Raw genomic sequence first — 20,384 nt, forward strand, 5'->3', positions numbered from 1 at the left:
AATGATTCGCAGGGTAATACTTATGGGTCATTCTGAGGCCTCTGACCTTGTTAACAAGGAAATATTTGTGTGGTAATAACCCAACTTTTTTCCCAACATATATTAGCGACCAATGTATTCCAGTAACTTGTGACATAAGGAATGGATACAGTGTCCCTTTGAAATAAAGCACGTATAGATCTGTTCTTCTGAGGGAGCAAAGAGAAACATATGTTCCCTATTGGAGAGTCAACTGGATTAAGCGAGGGTAGGTCAAGAAGAAGAGGTCTGGCTACACCTCTAAATAACATGAGAGTTCCAAATGGAAAAGCATCAAAGACTATGGCGAACTCTGTAGGTGTAGCCGGGATATTGTAAGGAGATAAATAAATAAAAATAGTCATAATTGATTAACAATCCTTCTGCATTAACAAGTTGACTCACACGCAGGATATGATTATTAAACCAGTTCTTAAAAAAGAAAGACTGGTTTCTATACAAAATATCCTTATGGTTCCAAATTAAATACCTATGTGGGTAAAAAAAATGGTTTATATATTAACGACCACGCTAAGAATTGTCTATGAACATCAGATAATTTTGTAGGAATCTTATCAACGTTATTGTTACAAAGTAACATAAAATTGAAGCCACCAAAACGGGAGAAGATATAATGACGGATGAAATTCCAAAATGAACTGTCCATCATCCATCTAAATCGGAACTTTCCGAATTGTCCTGAACACCGCATCAGCTTGCTAGAGTGACGTATAGTACGTGCTACGGTACGCCACTTGTGACCAAGGGAGAAAAGCGCGGACATTGAGAATACTGGGGAAATTGTAGGTAAGCTATTTAAACTACCGTCATATGGATTACTTAAATACGGGTCTGTAATTCCTAAAGCATTATGGATATTTCCAATTTATGTACAGCAACTGTTTAGCTTACAAACACATGTATTTCAAAGGTCAACATTAGCTTCCTTTTTGGGCCTCTGTGCTGCCGTCGTTTTTAGAGCAAAAAGCGCAAACAAGTCCCACCTCTGTGCCGCACTGATTGGACGACAGTGAACATTTTGTTATTTGATAGGGCTGGCTTCACGTAACTTAAATTACTGTCTCGTCTGTATTTTCATGAATATTTTGAACATATCGGAATCGGATTGATGGTTGACACAAATAGGAACCAGTCGAAATCAAATAGCTACATCCGAACCGAGTTTGACGCTAATTTCCCAAAAGTCGATTATTACTTGATACCCTTGTTCTCAAATGATTTGAAATACGTTTGGAAGGATGACTCATAAATTGAGAAGTTTTGCCGCACCTAAGGTTACTTGAGCTACTTTTGGTAGCAACTAGCCAGTGTGATAGCCGACCAGCAGTGTCGTCAAATTAGCTGACGTTAGGTAATTTTGCTGCCAATTTTATATGCATACCGTCGACATTAACTATCTCGTACATGCATAACCACCGGACCAACCATGATGAGCTAGTTAGTTAGACCCGCGTGGCTGTAACTGGCTAATGCTAAGCTAGTTAGCTAAGGAGCTACTAGGTAGGAAAGCTGGACTCCCAGTTGCAAGAGCCTAGCTCTGCGTAACATTCCGCTGTCCAGGATAGCCTGGAGAAAGGGACTGAAAAAACGAGTCTTCAGCAGGAAAATAAAGTTTGAATTCGTGTAGTAATATGTGAAATGTACCTGGTTGGCTGTCAAGTGATAAACACAGCTCGTCAGATAATTGTACTCCCTGACTGATTAAACATGTCCTTAATGATTCTACTTTAGTACGGTGTTTACGGTATTTTCTCACTCCAGTAACCACCTGACTTCAAATCTTTAAATTACACGGAACAAAAATATAAACACAATGTTAATGGCTGGTCCCATGTTTCATGAGCTGAAATAAAAGATCCCAGAAATGTTCCATATGCACAAAAAGCTTATTTCTCTCAAATTTTGTGGACAAATATGTTTACGTCCCTGTTAGTGAGCATTTTATCCTTAGTCAAGATAATCCATCCATCTGACAAGAGTGGCATATCACAAGCTGATTAAACAGCATGATCATTACATAGGTGCACCTTGTGCTGGGGACAATAACCGGCCACTCTAAATTGAGCAGTTTTGTCACAACACAATGCCACAGATGTCTCCAGTTTTGAGGGAGTGCAATTGGCATGCTGACTTCAGGAATGTCCACCAGAGCTTTTGCCAAATAATTACATGTTAATTTCTCTACCATAAGCTACCGCCAACATAGTTTTAGAGAATTTGGTAGTATGTCCAACCGACCTCAACCGCAGACCATGTGTAACCACGCCAGCCCAGGTACTCCACATCAGGTTTCTTCACCTGTGACTAGGTCTGGCGCCCAGTGGGTGGGCCCCTGCCCAGTCATGTGAAATCCATAGATTAGGGACTAAATTTATTTATTTCTATTCACTTATTTCCTTATATGAATTGTAACTCCGCAAAATCTTAGAAATTGTTTCATGTTGTGTTTACATGGTATGTATACTAAACAAAAATATAATCTCATCAATTTGGAAACTATCTTGAGATAAATCAATACTTTGACGACGTGTCCTGGCAAGGCATGTGAGAGGGTGGCTAGACTGGCTACTGGAACAGGTGGGAAGAGGTTCAGGTCAGGTTTAGTTAATTTAGATTTTTTTTGTATAAATCATTGCCTACTTTAAACCAAACTTGACCCCGCATATAATTCATTTTACGTAGTTTCTAAAAGTTTGAGGAGAGTAGTCATAAAATTTGATGGGGAACAAAAATGAGTTAATGTAATGTCAAGGTGGGGCGAAGTCCCATGTAATTGGGAATTATATTTTTGGCATCAGGTTGAAAAAGATATTGCATAGCAATGAGGTTTTGATAGAAATTCTCACAAGTGATTGGCACCACATCCAGAGAGATGGTGCCTAAATGTAGACTGCAGTGTTGTTGGATGAATTTAGTTCTTATGTGTTCATTAACCAATTCAATTAAAACACTCTGTCCGTTTCTAAGAATTTGTAAGGTTCTTATTTACATAAAATGGACAGAGACCAGCCACCAAAATGAGCCAATAGTGTTTATTCTCGAGAGCTCTGGTCATAATACCATGTACATTGGTTTATATACCTCACATTTTGTCATAAATGTCCCTCCTCCTCTCAGATACCATGGCAATATAGTTTACAATCCTTCTCAGATTGTCTGCCACCTGTTAAACAATCTACTACAAGCCCAAGGTCTCTCCCCTCCCTGGGTAGGGACAGAATGTCCTGTAAGGAACACAGTATTCCAGCCGGTCTGACGATAGCTCCATTCGTTTCTAACAAGGAACAGAAAGTCCTTGTTCTAATTCTTGACTAAAACTACACACATTATATTCAGTATTATGATTATAATAAGATTCATACATTCATAGAGTAACATAGTAGTATTCTGTTTAGTTATGGTTCTAAGTTAAATGTATACATAATTTAGTCATTATTCATAAAAATCCCATACCAAGTAGATAGGTCATTAGAAGGGAGAGTGAAATATTTTTAGGAGACTCCTCTGTGTCAACCATCAGCTGTACAAAGTCTATTGTAAAATATTTTGAAGTTAAATATATTTAAAAGGGAGAGGTAAATCGAATCTAGGCCTAATTAATTGTAACATACTTCAATCTATGCTACTGACCACTCACTGTCTTTCCCTGGTGTTTAGCTTCTTTTTATCTAGATTTAGTTATTTGATCACATGCAAATATCCAACATCAACCACCTTATCATTGAACAGTTTCGTTCTAAAAGCACTAGATGGCGACCAATAGCTACATTTGGCCTACTTCATTTTGTACATGCAGAATGATCTCTGAGTAGCCTACTCCATCTATACAATTTGAAACACAGTTTTGTTATATGAAACAGTATTGTTATGTGATTATTATTTTGTTCACAGTCAATTATATGAGGATTATATGAGGATTGCTCATCTTAAATGTTACTTTACAGGAACAGGATCATAACTTCATTGATTGCTGGAACAGAGTCCAATTTCCTCTTCTCATGTAAAGGCATCAGGAGGTGTCTAACATGGACGGAGAATTAAGGTCAGGGAAGGAAATTAACGAGGACAAGGTGCCTCATCATGGTGACACAGGAAATGTCTCCACAGAGGAAATGGAGAGTGGAGGAAGTCCTTCCCTAGCAAAGAGGCCCAGGCCTGATGATGTCACAGCTGACAGCACAGGAGAGATTGAGGAGGACACCGGCGGTGAGATGGCTGATGGGAAGGAGTCAGACCAACCCCCTCGGGCTGAGATGAACATTACCCCGGAGACATGTTACGGCTGTGCCTGTCCCATCTGTGGCTTTGTGGCCAAAACTCCAACTTCCTTGAAGATTCACTCCAAGAGGAAGCACACCAGTAGAGGAAAGACCAGGGGTGTGAGCTCAGCTGAGGTACTTGTTGAAATAGATGGCTCCACAACCGGAGCAACAGCACAGAGTTCAAATGACAAAATAGGTGGAGACACTGAGTGGAAAGTGAGCAGCAGAGAGAGACAGCAGGATGCCACAGAGAGTCAGGGCTCAGAGGCAGGAGGTTCTGAGGGGGAGGTGACTTCAATAATAGCCAAAGAGGAAATAGCTGAGAAACAAGGGACAGGGAGAGAAGCTTTTGACAGGAAGGTGACTCCAATAGCTACAGAGGAGATTGCAGAGGAGGAGCAAGAAAATACCCCCGGTAAGAAGATGGTAGGTAAACGGGGCACCAAGCCAAAGACTATACATGCTTGCAGCTACTGTGGTCACGAGTTTAAGGACAAGCCTAGCCTAGATACACACATCAAGAGACGCCACACCAAGGAGATGAATTACTTCTGTGAATTCTGCTTGTACGCCTGTGTGGCAAAGTGCGACTACGAAAAGCACTGTCTTAGTAACAAGCACAACAAACGAGTCATGGAAAGCAGGGAATCCTCTGGCCTCTCGTCACCCACGGACAAGAAGCCAGCCGAACAGGCTCAAATCTTTGCCTCCACAACGACTCAGACCCGGGCGTCCAAGCGTGCCCTCGGTGCCAGGTTCCAGCTGCAGTGCGGGAGTTGCGAATTCAGGGTCAGCAACTCTGCTTTGCTGGAGAGCCACGCTCGGCTAAAGCACCATGGCGAGCATCGCTTCCTCTGTAACGTCTGCCACTACTACACCGCTACATCTGAGTGGATGGACACACACGTGTCCTCGGAGAGCCACCAGCGTGTGGCTGAGGAGAAAAACGCAGGGTCCTCCTTTGAGGACTGCGTTGAGAAGGTGAGTGTAGATGCGGTCAGTGACGACATGCTGACAGATGACGTGGCAGTAGGGGTCATCGGACACGATGGAGAGCTGCACCCTGATGTTAATGAGGAAGCGAAGGCCGTGTTGGAGAACATGGAAGAGCACATGGACGAGAGAATCCCTCCCAAGTGGAGGAGAGGCAGGCCAAAGGGGCCCACTGCAACTACATGTGAATACTGTGGCCTTCTCGCCTCCAATAGTACCAATCTAAACGTGCATATTCGTCGTAAGCACAGCCGGCAGTACAGCTACACCTGCAGGCTTTGTTCTTACAACTGTGTGACGAAAGGCGACATGGACCGCCACTGTGTCACAAAGAAGCACCGTAAACGCGCGGAGGATGCTAGCAGCGATGGCCAAGTGGACCTGGATACATCAGTGCAGGTCGTGAGTACAGAGTCAGGGTCTCAGGCCAGCGAGGGTGAGGCTATACATCAGAATAGTCCAGTCAGAGGAGGGTCCAAAAGAGAGGGGGGGGCCATGGACAAAGAAGGGGAGCTGTCGCAAGACGACGACAAAGCACAAGTGAGCAGCCCGAAAAAGAGCAAGTACGACTTGGTCAACTCCTGCAGCCATTGCAAGTTTGTAGCTCATTCGATTCCCTCCCTCGACCTCCACGTGAAGAGGAGACACACCCGGGACTTTGAGTTTGTGTGCCTGGCGTGCAGCTACTATGCGGTCACGCGTCGAGAGATGTCTCGCCACGCCTCCACGGACAAGCATAAGCAGAAGAGCGAGGTCTACCTAGAGAACCTGGAGAGCTTCGTGGCGAAAGACCTGGCGCAGCCGGAGGAGGAGGCCACAGAGCTGGGGAACAGAGCTGACCCTGATGCTGACAACAATGCTCGCACTGAGGATCCTTCCCCTTCAGTGTCCCCTGACACAGACATGGAGCAGCCCGCTAACACAGACACAACTACAGACCAGCCTAACATTATAGACACAGACCAACCCACAGACACAGACCAACCCTTAGACACAGACCAGCCCAACAACACAGACACAGACCAGCTCCCTATCATCGATGCAGAGAAACCCACAGATGCAGACCAACCTACAGACACAGACCAGCCCAACAACACAGACACGGACCAGCTCCCTATCATCGATGCAGAGAAACCCACAGACACAGATGCAGACCAACCTACAGACACAGACCAGCCCAACAACACAGACACGGACCAGCTCCCTATCATCGATGCAGAGAAACCCACAGACACAGATGCAGACCAACCTACAGACACAGACCAGCCCAACGATACAGACAAGGACCAGCCCCCTTGCACTGATACAGACCAACCCACTAACACAGATACAGACCAATCCAAAGACATAGACCAGCCCAACATCACTGACATAGACCAGCCCAACATCACTGACATAGACCAGCCCAACATCACTGACATAGACCAGCCCAACATCACAGACACAGACCAGCCCCCTATCACCAATACAGAGCAACCCACAGACACAGCTACAGACCAGCCCACAGACACCGAACACCCCACACAGACTTCTGACGTTTTGAGCAACGAGCATGCAGCCCCAATAGTGGAAGTTAGTGGCACTGTTGTTGAGGAAAACACTGAGATTCAGGTGGCTGGTGAGGCATCCAGTGGTGGCGCGGAACAAACCAGCAACGAAGCCCCAGGTACAATTGAGCCTCAGGAAGCACCAACAGAAATCACCATAACACCGCCTGAGGAAGGCCAGAAGGAAGGGGTCGAGGCAGAGGCAGAGGCAGAGGCAGAGGCAGAGCCAGTCTGTTCCGACGACGACGTTGAGATGGCAGATGAGAAACCTCGCATCTCTTCCCCAGAGAAACAGCTCACCAGGGCACTGCCATTCGATGCTTGCATCGTACCTCTCAAGTCCTTGACTGAAGCCGAGCTGGCTCTGCATGAAGAACGAATGGCTCACTCTGTTGAGGGACACTCTGGCCCGGCTGTAAGTGGCCTGGCCGGGGCGGGCAGTTTTCAGAAGATCAAAAGAACCAAACCTGTAGGGGCTTCAGGTCTGTCCAAGCGGTTAACTCCCAACCCCCGCATCCGCTGCGAGGACTGTGGCTTCGTGGCGGACGGCATGAGCGGCCTCAATGTGCACATCTCCATGAAGCACCCGTCCAAGGAGAAGCACTTCCACTGCATGCTGTGCGGCAAGTCCTTCTACACGGAGAGCAACCTGCACCAGCACCTGACCAGCGCCGCCCACCTGCGCAACGAGCAGGCCAGCATCGAGGAGCTTCCGGAGGGCGGCGCCACCTTCAAGTGCGTGAAGTGCACGGACCCGTTCGAGACGGAGCAGGAGCTGTTCATGCACATCAAGGAGAAGCACGAGGAGCTGTTGCGCGAGGTCAATAAGTACGTCCTGGAGGACACGGAGCAGATCAACCGCGAGCGCGAGGAGAACCAGGGCAGCGTGTGCAAGCACTGCGGCAAGGTGTGCAAGAGCAGCAACTCCATGGCCTTCCTGGCTCACATCCGCACACACACAGGTACGTCGTTTCCCAACACACTTATTTGAAAACCTTCACTGATATAGTTTTTTATTTTTATGATACATACTTCATTTTTTTAACAAGTTATTATAAAGTCATTGGTAACTGCGTCACTCATATTCATCGGTGTTATTATACAGTGTATTCCCCACTTAGAATTTACCAGCCGTGTCAATCATTGCATGCGTTTGGACATCAGGTTTTGAGATACTGGGGTCGAGACTATATTAGGGGCTGGACAGGTATCAGAGGAGAGACGTGGTTCGTGTAGTGGTGGGAGCTTAGGCCACGCGTTGGAGAAAAGGAGAAGGTAAAGACTGAGCTGCAGGAGGAGAGATGCTAATGGACCACGGATTAGGATTCCCTGTGCACCGCATGGTCAAAGACATGTGCGACTCATAATTGATGTGTCCATTACCAAGACTCAGTTGTAATTATAGTCAATAAGTCTCTGTAAATGTGTTAAAGCTTAGGCTAAAAGCATTGGAGACCCAAAGAGAGGTGGGCTAATAATTTAAAATAATCAATGCAGGCGTATTCAAAGCCCTTAATTTCCCTTGTGTGTGTGTGTGTGTGTGTGTGTAATTTGTGTGTGTGTGTGTAATTTGTGTGTGTATGTGTTTGTATGTGTAATTTGTGTATGTGTGTCAGCCTACATGGTGAGCTGATTATCCTCAATCCATTAAGATTTATCTTGTCATTTATAATGCAAATCAGGGTTCGGCTGGTCAGGTCTATGACTGGGGAATGTTTGGCGGGTTAAGAATAGAGGGCGCTCCATTACTCTTCCTTGACCATGTGTATTAATTGCTTTTAAAATCAACTTAATGTAGGAATGAGAAGTGAGGGCGCCATCAATAAATGCCCTTCTCTGCTTCCTCCGGTCCGTCCCCCTTACAGCCCAAACTTTAATGGGACTTTAATTGGAGTACAGGCAGAGCTCTATGGCCGGGTCTGGGTGGATTATGTGTGTGTGTGTGTGTGTGTGTGTCTGTGTCTCTCTCTGTGTGTGTGGAGTGACTGACTAATGGCCGCGGAGTGTTAAGATGTGTGGACCGTCTCGGAGAGTTGACGGAGAGGTTGCCAGTAGCAAAGTCAATGAGAGTGCTGCCACGACGCACTATGGTAGTCTGGTCATGTGGGTCAGAATCCTCACCTACTCAGGCTGCTGCTTCTTTCTCTAAGTGTGTGCCCTCACCCATCACTGAGACGACATGATGAGGCCTACTTCTGTTTGTGATGACCTCTCAACTTCTAATATGGGGGAAGAGTCACCGTGGTTTCACCATTGCGAACCGGTTCAGGTTGGCAAATGGTCTGTTTTGCTGAGGTACGTCCTACTATTGATTAATTCCGCAAAATAAAAGCATACGAGCAGAGCAACTAACTGTCTTTACTTTGGCATTCCCCTCGTGTCTCTAATGGCTCAACAAAACCACTCTGTGGTTACGTGGTTATGGGGAGACACACATTACTGTACAGTAAGACTGAATTGCAATTCTGTTTGTTGTACAGTCGAGTAGTCAGAAAGGACGCACAACATGAATAAGAGAAAGCTTGTGAGGCCCAATGATCAACATTTTGATGTATCCTTTGTGTGATGTTTTGTTGAATCTGTAATATCCGTTTATGAGCCTACTACAGCATTTCATGTTGCCATGTAAACAACACCATTACTCTGGGTCCAGCTGAGGAAAAGTGTTACTTAAGCAAATGAAAACAGTGACACTTTAAGAAGATGTGTTTATCAAAGTCAAGGGCACATTTTGGAGGTCTCGACTGAGTAGTGTCGTTATTTTTTTTAGGTGGCTTTTTCGATTGAATTATCTCTTTTATTTATGAGTTTGCTCTTTCTTTTTTTTGTTTGCCTCTTTGTAGAATGCACCTATTTCTTAGCATTTTGACAGCTTATGCTAGTTATTATTATTGCTAAGTTCCCTCATAACATTGAGTTATTCTCTATTTGTATGTGGTCATTTATCGTGTACACTTCTTCCAGTGCTGTGGAACAGGACTGTGGGCTCCGCCAGTGTTTGGACTGGGAGCACGTCCAGATGGTTTTAATTAAACCAAGATTTTATTTACCTGATTAATCAGTGAAATCAGGAGATGGTGGGAGGCTGCACGCATATTTGTCAATTTGTCCCCTGGAGAAAAAAAAAGACTTCCATTTTTGCCAATGAGGATGCAACTGGATTTGCATTTTGAGCTAAATTGGTCACTTTTTCACTTGAGAGAGCTGTCTGACCTCCTGAGGCCTGGGGTGGGTTGAAGTAATGGGCACACACACATAATCACCACACACACTTGCCAAACATGCGTGCACACACACACTTCTTCTCTCTAACACATACACACACAGACACAGTGAGTTTCTGAAGGTGTATAAAAGCTAGTTACAGAAGCTCGGTTTGTATGTGTTGGTCTGGCTGTATGATGTCTGATCGGGCCTCTCTTGATAAAAAACGTTTATCTTGGGGTGGTAGACAGACATGGATATTATGTTCCCACGATATTTGATTGAATATTCAACCCTGGGAAAAAAACATGTCCATTTTGAAAATATTTTAAAACTGGGTTTTCCGTTTTCAAAGTGGTATTTCTGGATTTTTTGGCAACGATGCCCTTTATCTACTTCCCCAGAGTCAGATGAACTCGTGGACACCATGTTTATGTCTCAGTGTCCACTATGAAGGAAGTTCGAGGTAGTTGTGCAAGCTAATGCTAACTAGCGTTAACGCAATGACTGGAAGTCTATGGGTATCTGCTAGCATTGCCAAAATCCTGAAGTATCCCTTAGGCTTAAATATGGGAGAGATGAGGGTGGATAGAGCGAGCGAGAGATAGAGGGTTAAACATTGCGGGAGGGTTCTCAAGGAAATGAATTAGTCATTACCCATCTCATCTGGGATGTGAGAGGGAGCCACATTGTGGTTGGCAATATTAATTTAACATGACACTGCATTGATGGTCAATTTCAGTTTCATGTAGGCTGTTTAAGTGGAGTGGTGGTGTATTAACATGATGAGACGTGGGAAGGGAGGAATACTACATCTCTCTCCTCCTGCCATGTCTCATACTCACTCACACAGCCATCTGGCCAGATCCTCTCCCTCTGCGCCTGTCTCTCGCTTCACCTCGGCTTGGGCGCGTGTCCGTGTGTCTGTGCGTGTGTATTTGTATGTTTGTTTTGGGTGCGCATCATAGGGGTGTGTGTGTCGAGGCTAAATGAAGAGGCCCGATTCACCGGCGCTCATGTGCTAACGCCCCTCCCTCGTCTGTTTGCAGGCCTTGTTAGCACGCGCTTGCCTTTCAATCTTCGTTACAAGTTTAACATTCAACGCGTCGTACTTCCAGCTCGCGGCAAGTGAACCGTGTATGAACGAATTAGTAATCTACACAAAGTGCTTAATCAAATCAGCGGCTGCCCCTGAAATAAATATTGCAATGCGTCTTGGGATATTCACTGGGAGAAAGGATTGTAAAAAATGCATAGCGAGTATTTTATAGGAGGTTCCCAGACAGAATGGTTTGTCATACTGGAGAACTGCTGCCCTAGTCTGTCTGCATGGGACATGGCCCTAGTCTGTCTGCATGGGATCTGGCCCTAGTTTGTCTGCATGGGTCCTGGCCCTAGTCTGTCTGCATGGGTCCTGGCCCTAGTCTGTCTGCATGGGACCTGGCCCTAGTCTGTCTGCATGGGACCTGGCCCTAGTCTGTCTGCATGGGACCTGGCCCTAGTCTGTCTGCATGGGACCTGGCCCTAGTCTGTCTGCATGGGACCTGGCCCTAGTTTGTCTGCATGCTGTCTGCATGGGACCTGGCCCATCCACATGAATGGTCCTTACTTGTAGTTGCATACACATCTTGTGTATATTCTATCTACACAAAGAAATAACAATGGCTGGGGTTCAATTAATTTAGGAAAAATAGCACTGTTGTTGCAATCATGAATTGACTTATGCATAAATGTTATCACTAGTCAAACTGCAACCGCATTGGACTGTTATTTTGTGGCATATTTACAATGCTACAGTACTATTCTGCAGCATTCTGCAGTGCCTGTTTGATTGAATAGGCCTTCCCCAGTAGGTGTGTTCTATTAGCCTAGGGTGTGGTGTCCCTTCTAGCCATCATGGGCGCTGATGATCCATAGCAGCCCCCCTCTCTCTTTGCTGCTCTTAAATGACAAATGGCGGGCAGAGACTATGCCCCTCTCTCAAACGCCAGCGCCACCCCCCCTCCCCATTTATTAATGACAATGATTAGAAGGAAACCTCCCTGCAAAGCCAGGCAGAGTGATTAGCGCTTTTAATGATGGAACGTGGTAGTGAGTGCACACAAAATTGATTTACGTATTCTGCCTGACCTTTGGTATCCAATTTATGCATCCAGAAGCAAAGGAAGGAAGAGTAGGTAAGAGAGATGGAGAGAGTGACGAGGAAAGATAGAGAGGAGATTGAAGGAGAGAAAAGCCATGTACTCACTGTAGGAGCTTGTGTTTTTTTTTTTTTTTTTTTTACAGTACCAGTCAAAAGTTTGGACACACCTACTCATTCAAAGGTTTTTCTCTATTTGTACTATTTTCTATATTGTAGAATAATAGTGAAGACATCAAAACTATGAAATAACACATATGGAATCATGTCTTAACCAAAGAAATATTTTAGATTTTAGATTCTTCAAAGTAGCCACCCTTTGCCTTGATGACAGCTTTGCACACTTTTGGCATTCTCTCAACCATCTTATTTCATAGTTTTGATGTATGTCCTGGACTCAGGCTGTCTGGTTGTTTTACAGTCAATCTTGGGTAGTAAAAGTAGTACAGTAGCTGTTAAAAATACTCCAGATTTCAACAACCTGACTAACAACCAGAATCCAGCACGTCATCGTTCACAGTGTCACCATCTCTGCAATTGTGCAACGATCTTTCTGTTAGAATGCTAGTAAAGAATGTCCCTCCCTCCTCGGCATTATAGCTCTCCTCTACCTTCACCCCTACGTCTACAACCACTCCTTTCTTTTTTATTATACTGTTCATAATCATTTGTGTATTTTTTCCCCAAGACATAAAGTAGGATAAATTGACGCCATTTATTGTTTTGCAGGATCGAAGCCATTTAAGTGCAAAATCTGCAACTTTGCCACCGCCCAGCTGGGTGACGCCAGGAACCACGTGAAGAGACATCTGGGCATGAGAGAGTACAAGTGCCACATCTGTGGGTGAGTACCACAGTCAGTGACTAGTCACTACCTTTTCAACTGGGGATGCCCGGGTTGTGTTTGTTAAGTTCCAAACGGAAGAAAAAAGGTCCTAAACGGAAGGAAACGGCAAGGTACTATCTGAACTTAAGAAGAAAATCTTGTTTTCCTTTTTACGTTGCTACGGTCTTATTGAGTTTTTAAGTCATTTTTTGCCATTTAGGTTGGATCACAAGAAAAAGACACTCTTGCTCGGCAAACCATTATTTCCTCTCTTATTGTGATATGTTTCAATACAATCTGTCATATCTCACCTTAGTCAACATTAAATCCCATAAACTCAACGTAAAAAGCTTCTGCGTCTCATTCCTACGGCCACAGAAGCACTGCGTTTAGGCCAAGTTCAGTTCAGTCGGTTCTGTTCCCATTCTTGATCTTCCTACCATCCTACTGTGTTCAAATGGACACGTGGGAGTGTTTCTGTGTCATTTGGAAATGGACCAAATAAATAGCAGGATCTTCAGCTTGTACCACGTTCTCTGCGGCTATGTGGTACATAGACCAGGACGTGTAGTTATTTAGTCCCCCTCGATGCTTCTGTGTAAAACTGCTTGTTTCAATGTGTTCTGTTTCAGTTCGGTCACTATGTTTTTCTCCCTCTTCTTTCTGCCACGTTCGAGTGGAATGAGCGTGTTTATTTGTCGCCGCCGTTCGCAAACGTTTTACAGAAAGGCAAACAGATTTTGTTAAACACAGCTACCTCTAATGAGGAGAAAGGCTCATGTTTCACAAGCCCTCCAGCTAAAGCCTTATCCCCTTGTGCTATAAATGTGTTTGGGCTTTGACCAAGAGAATATAGACAAACAGACAGACAGAGAGAGAGAGAGACAGAGAGAACGCAGTTCTCCAATGTGCCTGACTGCCTTTAAATGAGTGTACTAAATACAGCTTCTGGTTTCACAAATCACTGCGGATGGAGGAGCTATCTCCCGCCTGAGCCAGACACTGGTAACAAATCGGCCCTGTGAGTGTGTGTGTTTGCGTGCGCCGCTCACTACTGACTGATCACTGGGGCAACTTTCCTCTTGACTAAAGAGCAGCAAACAAAGAACAGACCAGAAACACCCTCATTAAGGCCAACGTAGACATACTCTCTCTTCCTAAAGTATTCAGATTAAATAATATAGGCCTACGTATTGGTGGTTAATCTGAATGCAGAGATGTTGCTAATGGTTGTTCATGTCTCAGTTAATGCAATTTCCCTTTTTCGGGTTTGGGCTGACCTAGAAAGTGAGATTACAATGTAGGCTGGCCATTAGGCATTCTGTTACACCCACTGGGTGAGGTGATATTTTGCGAAACAAAACCCTCTTTATCTAATGAAATCGTTTCTCGTTATTACGATTTATCATCTTGATTACTATAGCTGAAGCGTTCGTTTTAAGTTCACTCGACCGACGTTTCTGGCACTACAAAATTGAAATTCATACGTTTAAGCAAAATGGGGTGGTTTTACACGCAGAGATACAATTACTGGAACGCACAAAGCCCCTCAGACCATGGCAATTTGACTGGAACATTCATCAGTAATTATATTTCTATGGTTCTACATGGCTTCCCTGCTTTGCGAGACAAGCCAATGTAACGTTAACCAGTAGTCTGTTCATTCATTTCCCATTGCTGTCACAGAGCGAGCTCATCCTGCTCTCGTTAGAATGTTGAGGAGGAGCAGCGTTTGTTTAACTCAATCTAAATACGCGTGTGGTCCTTCTCCCTGCGCCATCGATTGACGGTGAACTCTGTGGCTGCGAATATTACCCGCTTTTGACACTGTGCGCTAACGATTGAGACGCCCCCAAATGGATGTGGTGCACCTCTGCTGTCCACCTCACTTTAGCTGAGCCGAGAGCCACGGAGGGCTGCTCGTCTCCGCAGAGGACTCTGGGAAGTTGTTGATAGTTAAAGATCATATTGTTGTGGCATTTAATTAACAAATGCAAATCAAGGCCAGGACAGATAGGCACCTCTGACCCAGCTGCCAATCAAACGTGAGACGGCTGTGAGAGGGCTGTTCAGTATAGGTAGGTTGTGTCGTGTGTACACCATGCCTTTACTCTCTCTCTCTCTCTCTCTCTCTCTCTCTCTCCCCCTTCTTTTAGCTAACAGTTACTCTCTTCTTTTCTGTTTCGGTTCCTCTCTCTTTCGTTGTGTCTTTCTTGTCCTTCAGATTGACACGTCTCTTAGCTGATATCCTCTGCTTTTTACAGCAAGTTTATTTTTAAATTGTATTTATTTTGTACCCCCTTTTCGTGATATCCAATTGGTAGTAGTCTTGTCCCATCACTGGGACAAGTACGGACTCGGGAGAGGCGAAGGTCGAGAGCCATGCGTCCTTCGAAAACACGACCCTGCCAAGCCACACTGCTTCTTGACACACTGCTCCCTTAACCCGGAAGCCAGCCGCATCAATGTGTTGGAGGAAACACTATACAACTGGCGACCAGAGTCAGCGTGCACTGCGCCTGGCCCGCCATAAGGAGTCGCTAGAGCACGGTGGGACAAGGACATCCCGGCCGGCCAAACCCTCCACTAACTCGGACGATGTTGGGCCAATTGTGCGCCGCCTCATGGTTCTCCCGGTCACGGCCGGCTGAGACACAACCCGGGATCAAACTCGGGTCTGTAGTGACACCTCAAACACTCTGATGCAGTGCTTTAGACTGCTGCGACTGTCTTTTTTGCCATTTATGAAAGTGTTATTCAATGCATTTCTATGGGCTATAGTAGTAAAGACCAAATTCAATATTTTCAAATAATTCTTTACATATATTTTTTTGATACCTAATGGCCCCCTGCCCCCCCCCCACCGGCTTAGACTTTTAAGAATTAAAATACTGAATCTTGCAGCAATGACATCTCCTAACTGATTGATGTAGTCCGAAGTTGGCCATAAAAACATAACCTGCAAAACCAGCAGAAAAACACAAATTGCCTCCCTAGCACATACAGTACGGCAAGATTCCTCATACTGTATTTAATTGGTAAACAAAAATCATTTTAAACACAAGGCTGTTTCTTGTCTTTTCTCTGTGTGTGGTGTGTGTCGGTCCACAGTGGGCCATTTAATGAGCACTCCCTTTCCTTTCCTCCATCATGTGCTCTCCTCCCAAAAGACCCTGGATTCAGCGTTTCAGCATCCCTTACCCGTACCACTCCCCCCATAGCCCCACCGCTCTCGCCTCACCCTCCCCAAAGATGCCATGGCCAGCCAGTGCTGTTTGTAGGTGTTAAATTATGCATCAGGAGTCTAAACTCTGTGAAGCATTGGTTTAATATCTGGGGGCCAAGTCGTAGGAAGTATTAACAGCATCCTGGATGGTCCTCACATTGGACCTGGTTCTATGATATCATATCGGCCAGACGGCCACTATAGTTGGAACTACCCGTCAACTAGCTCCAGTTTAAACTTTAACGGTTTCTCTCTTCATCTCCCCCAAAAAGTTGTCCGTCTTTTCGGTATCTGAGAGGCCTTTTCCCCCCCTCTCCCTCCGTTGACTTAGTAGCCGAGTCCGGAGTGAGTATATTTAGTCATCGTTTCATGTTGGTGTCATGTGATTTGAATGGAACAGGATAGGGCTGGCTCTTGTCAGGCTTTTGTGTCTCCCCGTCTGTGAGTGTGTCTTCTGCTGGTCCCAGAATAGCGCCATCAGTTCAGTTCCGCCCTCCCCTCCCTTCCCCAGCTCATCCTCTGTAATATGTCTTAATGCCCAGGCCTCTGTGTGTGTGTGTGTGTGTGTGAGAGAGAGAGTCCGGGCCTTGACAGGAGAGGAGCATCTTAGCGCTCTGCTTATCCAGAGAAAGCCGTCACTTATCTCAGCCCCTCCATTGTGTGTCCCCCGCCACCACCACTCCCACCCCTCTTCCTCCCTGACGTGATACTCTTTAATCCTCAAACAGAATCTGGTTTTAACTCAGACTATTTTTTCGGTGTTAATGGTTGGGATCCCGATGAGGAGGGTTACAACGTCACTCCCCCCTGATCTCTCCGCCGCCCCCCAAAATAATTGTACATCATCGCTTCATAACGTGTCAGAGGGGTGTTGGTGGCGTGCAATTAAAACCGGCGAATATAATACAGGAAATTACGGCCTGTCAGGTCGGTGAACAACACAGTCGGTATTTGAGTTACACTTAATCATCATGTGCATTAGCGACTTCATCGCATTTCTACTCTGGTGTGAAGCAGTCTCTCTCTCTCTCACTGTTTAGGCTTTGGATTGTGTCTGAAAGTACAACACCCAGGCTATAGCTCTGTACTTATGTGAGGAGACGACATTTGAAAGCTCATTGCCTCAGTAAATTATATAGGTTCGTGTGAACGAAAAGGATCCCCCACCCATGTGCATGTGGAACGAAATGGTATGCAAAAACACTGAATTCATTATCACACAACAGATGAAAACATTTCATATTTACTCTCAACAAGCCAGAAACCACGAGCCGCGTTATGTTTGCATAATTCATTTGCAACCGTTCTGAAAAAGTTCTAAATGAGCTTCAATCTTGATTGAATAGACATTACTCCTCGCCTATACCAAACTCAGGGGTTTTTTTGTATGCTTTTTTTTAGGTCATGTTGTCCTTTTTAAATGAAAAATAATTCCCCCCTCCCCCCAATCAGAAACACACATGGTGTTTATCCACATTAAAAGAAGTATCAATGTTTACCGTTTTGCTACCCATCCTCACTATCACGTCAGCGCGCACGATCCTTATCGACCAAAACAAACACATTTTGCTTTGATTCGCTTAACTTTATTTAGTGCGGCATTATCCGGAAATGAAAGAAGTAGCCCTAAAGGTCATACGGAAAAGAATGCAGAAAGGCTGGTCTAGAAAGGTTAAGTATGTGACAGAGCTGTTTTGATGATAACAAGGAGGGGTCCGTCTGCTCGGAGAGCTCAGGCTTCTGTTTCTGACTTCACTTTGTGCGCCGCGATCGCTCTTTATGACCGGGACAGCTTTACAGCCCGTTAGCCCGCTATAACATGATGAAGCACACCCTAATAGATTGGATGTGTTTAGTAGCCTTGGGCTGATGTTTGTAAAATTAATGTTTTCGCAGAAAGGAACACACACACACACACACTAAAGCCACGACTGGGCAGTATCTTTAACAGTCATATACAATGTGCAACACAGTTCGTAAATATTTCACAGTCAGTTTGCGTTAGATTCTACAGTATATTCCACTGACCTATATGCTGGTATTAGGCATGCAGTAATTGAGGAAATATTCAATAATTTAATGAGCATCTTTGTTCTGTGAGCTGGGATCAGTCTAGACCTGTTAATCAAAACTTAGTAATGTTACTCTTAGTAATGTGACCCCAAACCTCTTTTACAATATCAGATGCATGCTTCAAATTACACTTTAGGTGGAAATATTTGCGAGTATCTTTTTGTATTGTATAGCGTCTCTTTTGCATCTATCGTACGTACTCTCTCTTTCTGAGCTTATCCATCCTATTAGGCCTACCTTTTAGTAAGATCTTCAGACACTTAACGGTCAAGGTCGAGGTCCTGCTTGCTCTTTAGTGGCCTCGAAATGGGGGCTGAGGGGCTTTAAAAACAAAACATTCCCCTTTAATCAAACAAAAACAAACAAAAGCCAGGCTCCATAAACGGCAAGATCAGTGTTTTAGCTAAAGCAGCTAACTCAGCACATACACTCTGGAGGGCTGGCTTGGTCATCACATCAGCAAAAAAGGCTGCATTGTCACTGGCTGAGTTTGGGTGGGCCTGTTGGAGTCAATTGGCCTTGCTACACTGTACCGTGTGGTACAATGAAAACTTACGTAGAAAGCTGTAATGGGTTATGATTATGATAGCGATTTATGGAAGGGTTTGTCTGATCGCAGCCTTGTTTTACGGTAAGCGCAAAATGCTCCCCTCTGAAATGGCATGCGTTTATTGGTTCGCTTAGACATTCTGGAAAAGTCAGTTCAAGATATCCTTTAAATATCCAGACGATCCATGATTGTCATTCTCTTCTGGCCTTCGCTCTGAGTGATAGGGAGACTTGGCTAGTTCCCAAAGGCTCAATGCCCTTGTGAGTACGCCCCCCCCGCACACGTCACTCCCAATCACGACACACAGAGACCTCCATCTCACCAGAAGAGATGAGTGGACCTGATGTCTCGACGTAGTTTTATACACAACAGAACAGCTCCCATGGCGATGTCTGGGGTGAGAATGGTGACAAAATAGAGCGAGAGAGAGAGGAAGCAAGGAAGGAGGGAAGATGAAGAGGGTCGAGAGCGAGAGAGAGATAGAGGGAGGAATATGAGGAGAGGGAGAGAAAGTACATAAGATAGATATCACCCGTGCATTGCTCTCTTTGTGTGTTGGTATCAGGGGACCGCAAATGGCACACAATAACACATGCCCTATGGGGATGTCTGTAAGTTGAACGAAGGTGTGTTTAATTGCAACTCCATCAATGGTTTCAAATGCAGTTAATGCAAAGGAAGAACAAACATCTCTGCTGTGGCTCAGAAACACATCTCCTAGTTTAAAAAAGAAGAAATCCCTTGTTCGAGAGATAAAAGCCAAGCGGTTGATTCCATTGAGCTAATCCTGTCGTAGGTAGATGTAGGAGTTGCACACCAACCGGGGAGGAGAAGTTAATGAGTGATTAACAACAGCAATTAAAAGATGAGAGAGAGAGTGAGCGAGAGAGAGAGAGAGAGAGAGGGAGAGAGAATGGAGAGAAAAAAGTGTATAATTAAAATATCAGTCCCTCTCTTTGTCAAAAGTGCGTGTGTCATCCATTGTGCACTTATTAAAAGCCGGCAGGGGAAGGAGAGAACAGTGCTTAATTCCAGCACTCCTGAAGTGTCTGGTAATATGCCCGCGGATGGAAGCGGAGGAAGGCTGTAACTCATGTTTAAGTGTGCGGCCGTGTCATTGCAGGTTCACATTCATGCCTTTCTGTGTTGACACCCATTGGGGCAGGGGATATTTGGCAGTCAGGAGTAATTTAACTTAATTAATGGGATGCATATTTGATGGAGGAATAAAATATCCCGGCTCAGCAAAGTGGAAAAGGGGAAAGATTTAGTGGGAGTTAAAGGTGGAGGGGAGAGTCATTTGTGCATTCAGTTACCGCTGCTTGAGAGACGGAGAGACGGAGAGGGAGTTGGGGGAGCGGTGGGAGTGAGGGGAAAGAGGGCAAGAAGGGGATGGGTTGATAAAGATAGAGGGAGTGAGAGTCGGTAGGAGGGAGGCCAGGGGGAGAGGAGGGGAGGATGAGCGGAAGTGTGAGAGATGGGTGGCACTGTGTGGGTTGACGCAAAGCTGAGTTGAAGTGTAGA

The 20,384-nt window shown here is 45.1% G+C and overlaps 1 protein-coding gene across 2 annotated transcripts in view; it reads left to right on the forward strand.

Moving 5' to 3' along the window:
- Positions 1-732: 732 nt before the first annotated feature.
- LOC115141333 (zinc finger protein 407-like) overlaps positions 733-20,384 on the forward strand; it is a 205,315-nt gene continuing 185,663 nt past the window's right edge. The window contains exons 1-3 of one of the 2 annotated variants that reach the window (XM_065010852.1): positions 733-821; positions 3,984-7,803; positions 12,915-13,029. In XM_065010852.1, the coding sequence (XP_064866924.1) occupies positions 4,065-7,803; positions 12,915-13,029 (3,854 nt within the window). In that variant the 5' untranslated portion in view covers positions 733-821; positions 3,984-4,064. Of the gene's footprint in view, positions 826-3,983; positions 7,804-12,914; positions 13,030-20,384 lie in introns of both variants that reach the window. The other variant, XM_065010847.1, reaches the window with a different exon arrangement.

Source organism: Oncorhynchus nerka, linkage group LG3 (genome assembly GCF_034236695.1).
Source record: "Oncorhynchus nerka isolate Pitt River linkage group LG3, Oner_Uvic_2.0, whole genome shotgun sequence".
Classification (NCBI taxonomy): domain Eukaryota; kingdom Metazoa; phylum Chordata; class Actinopteri; order Salmoniformes; family Salmonidae; genus Oncorhynchus; species Oncorhynchus nerka.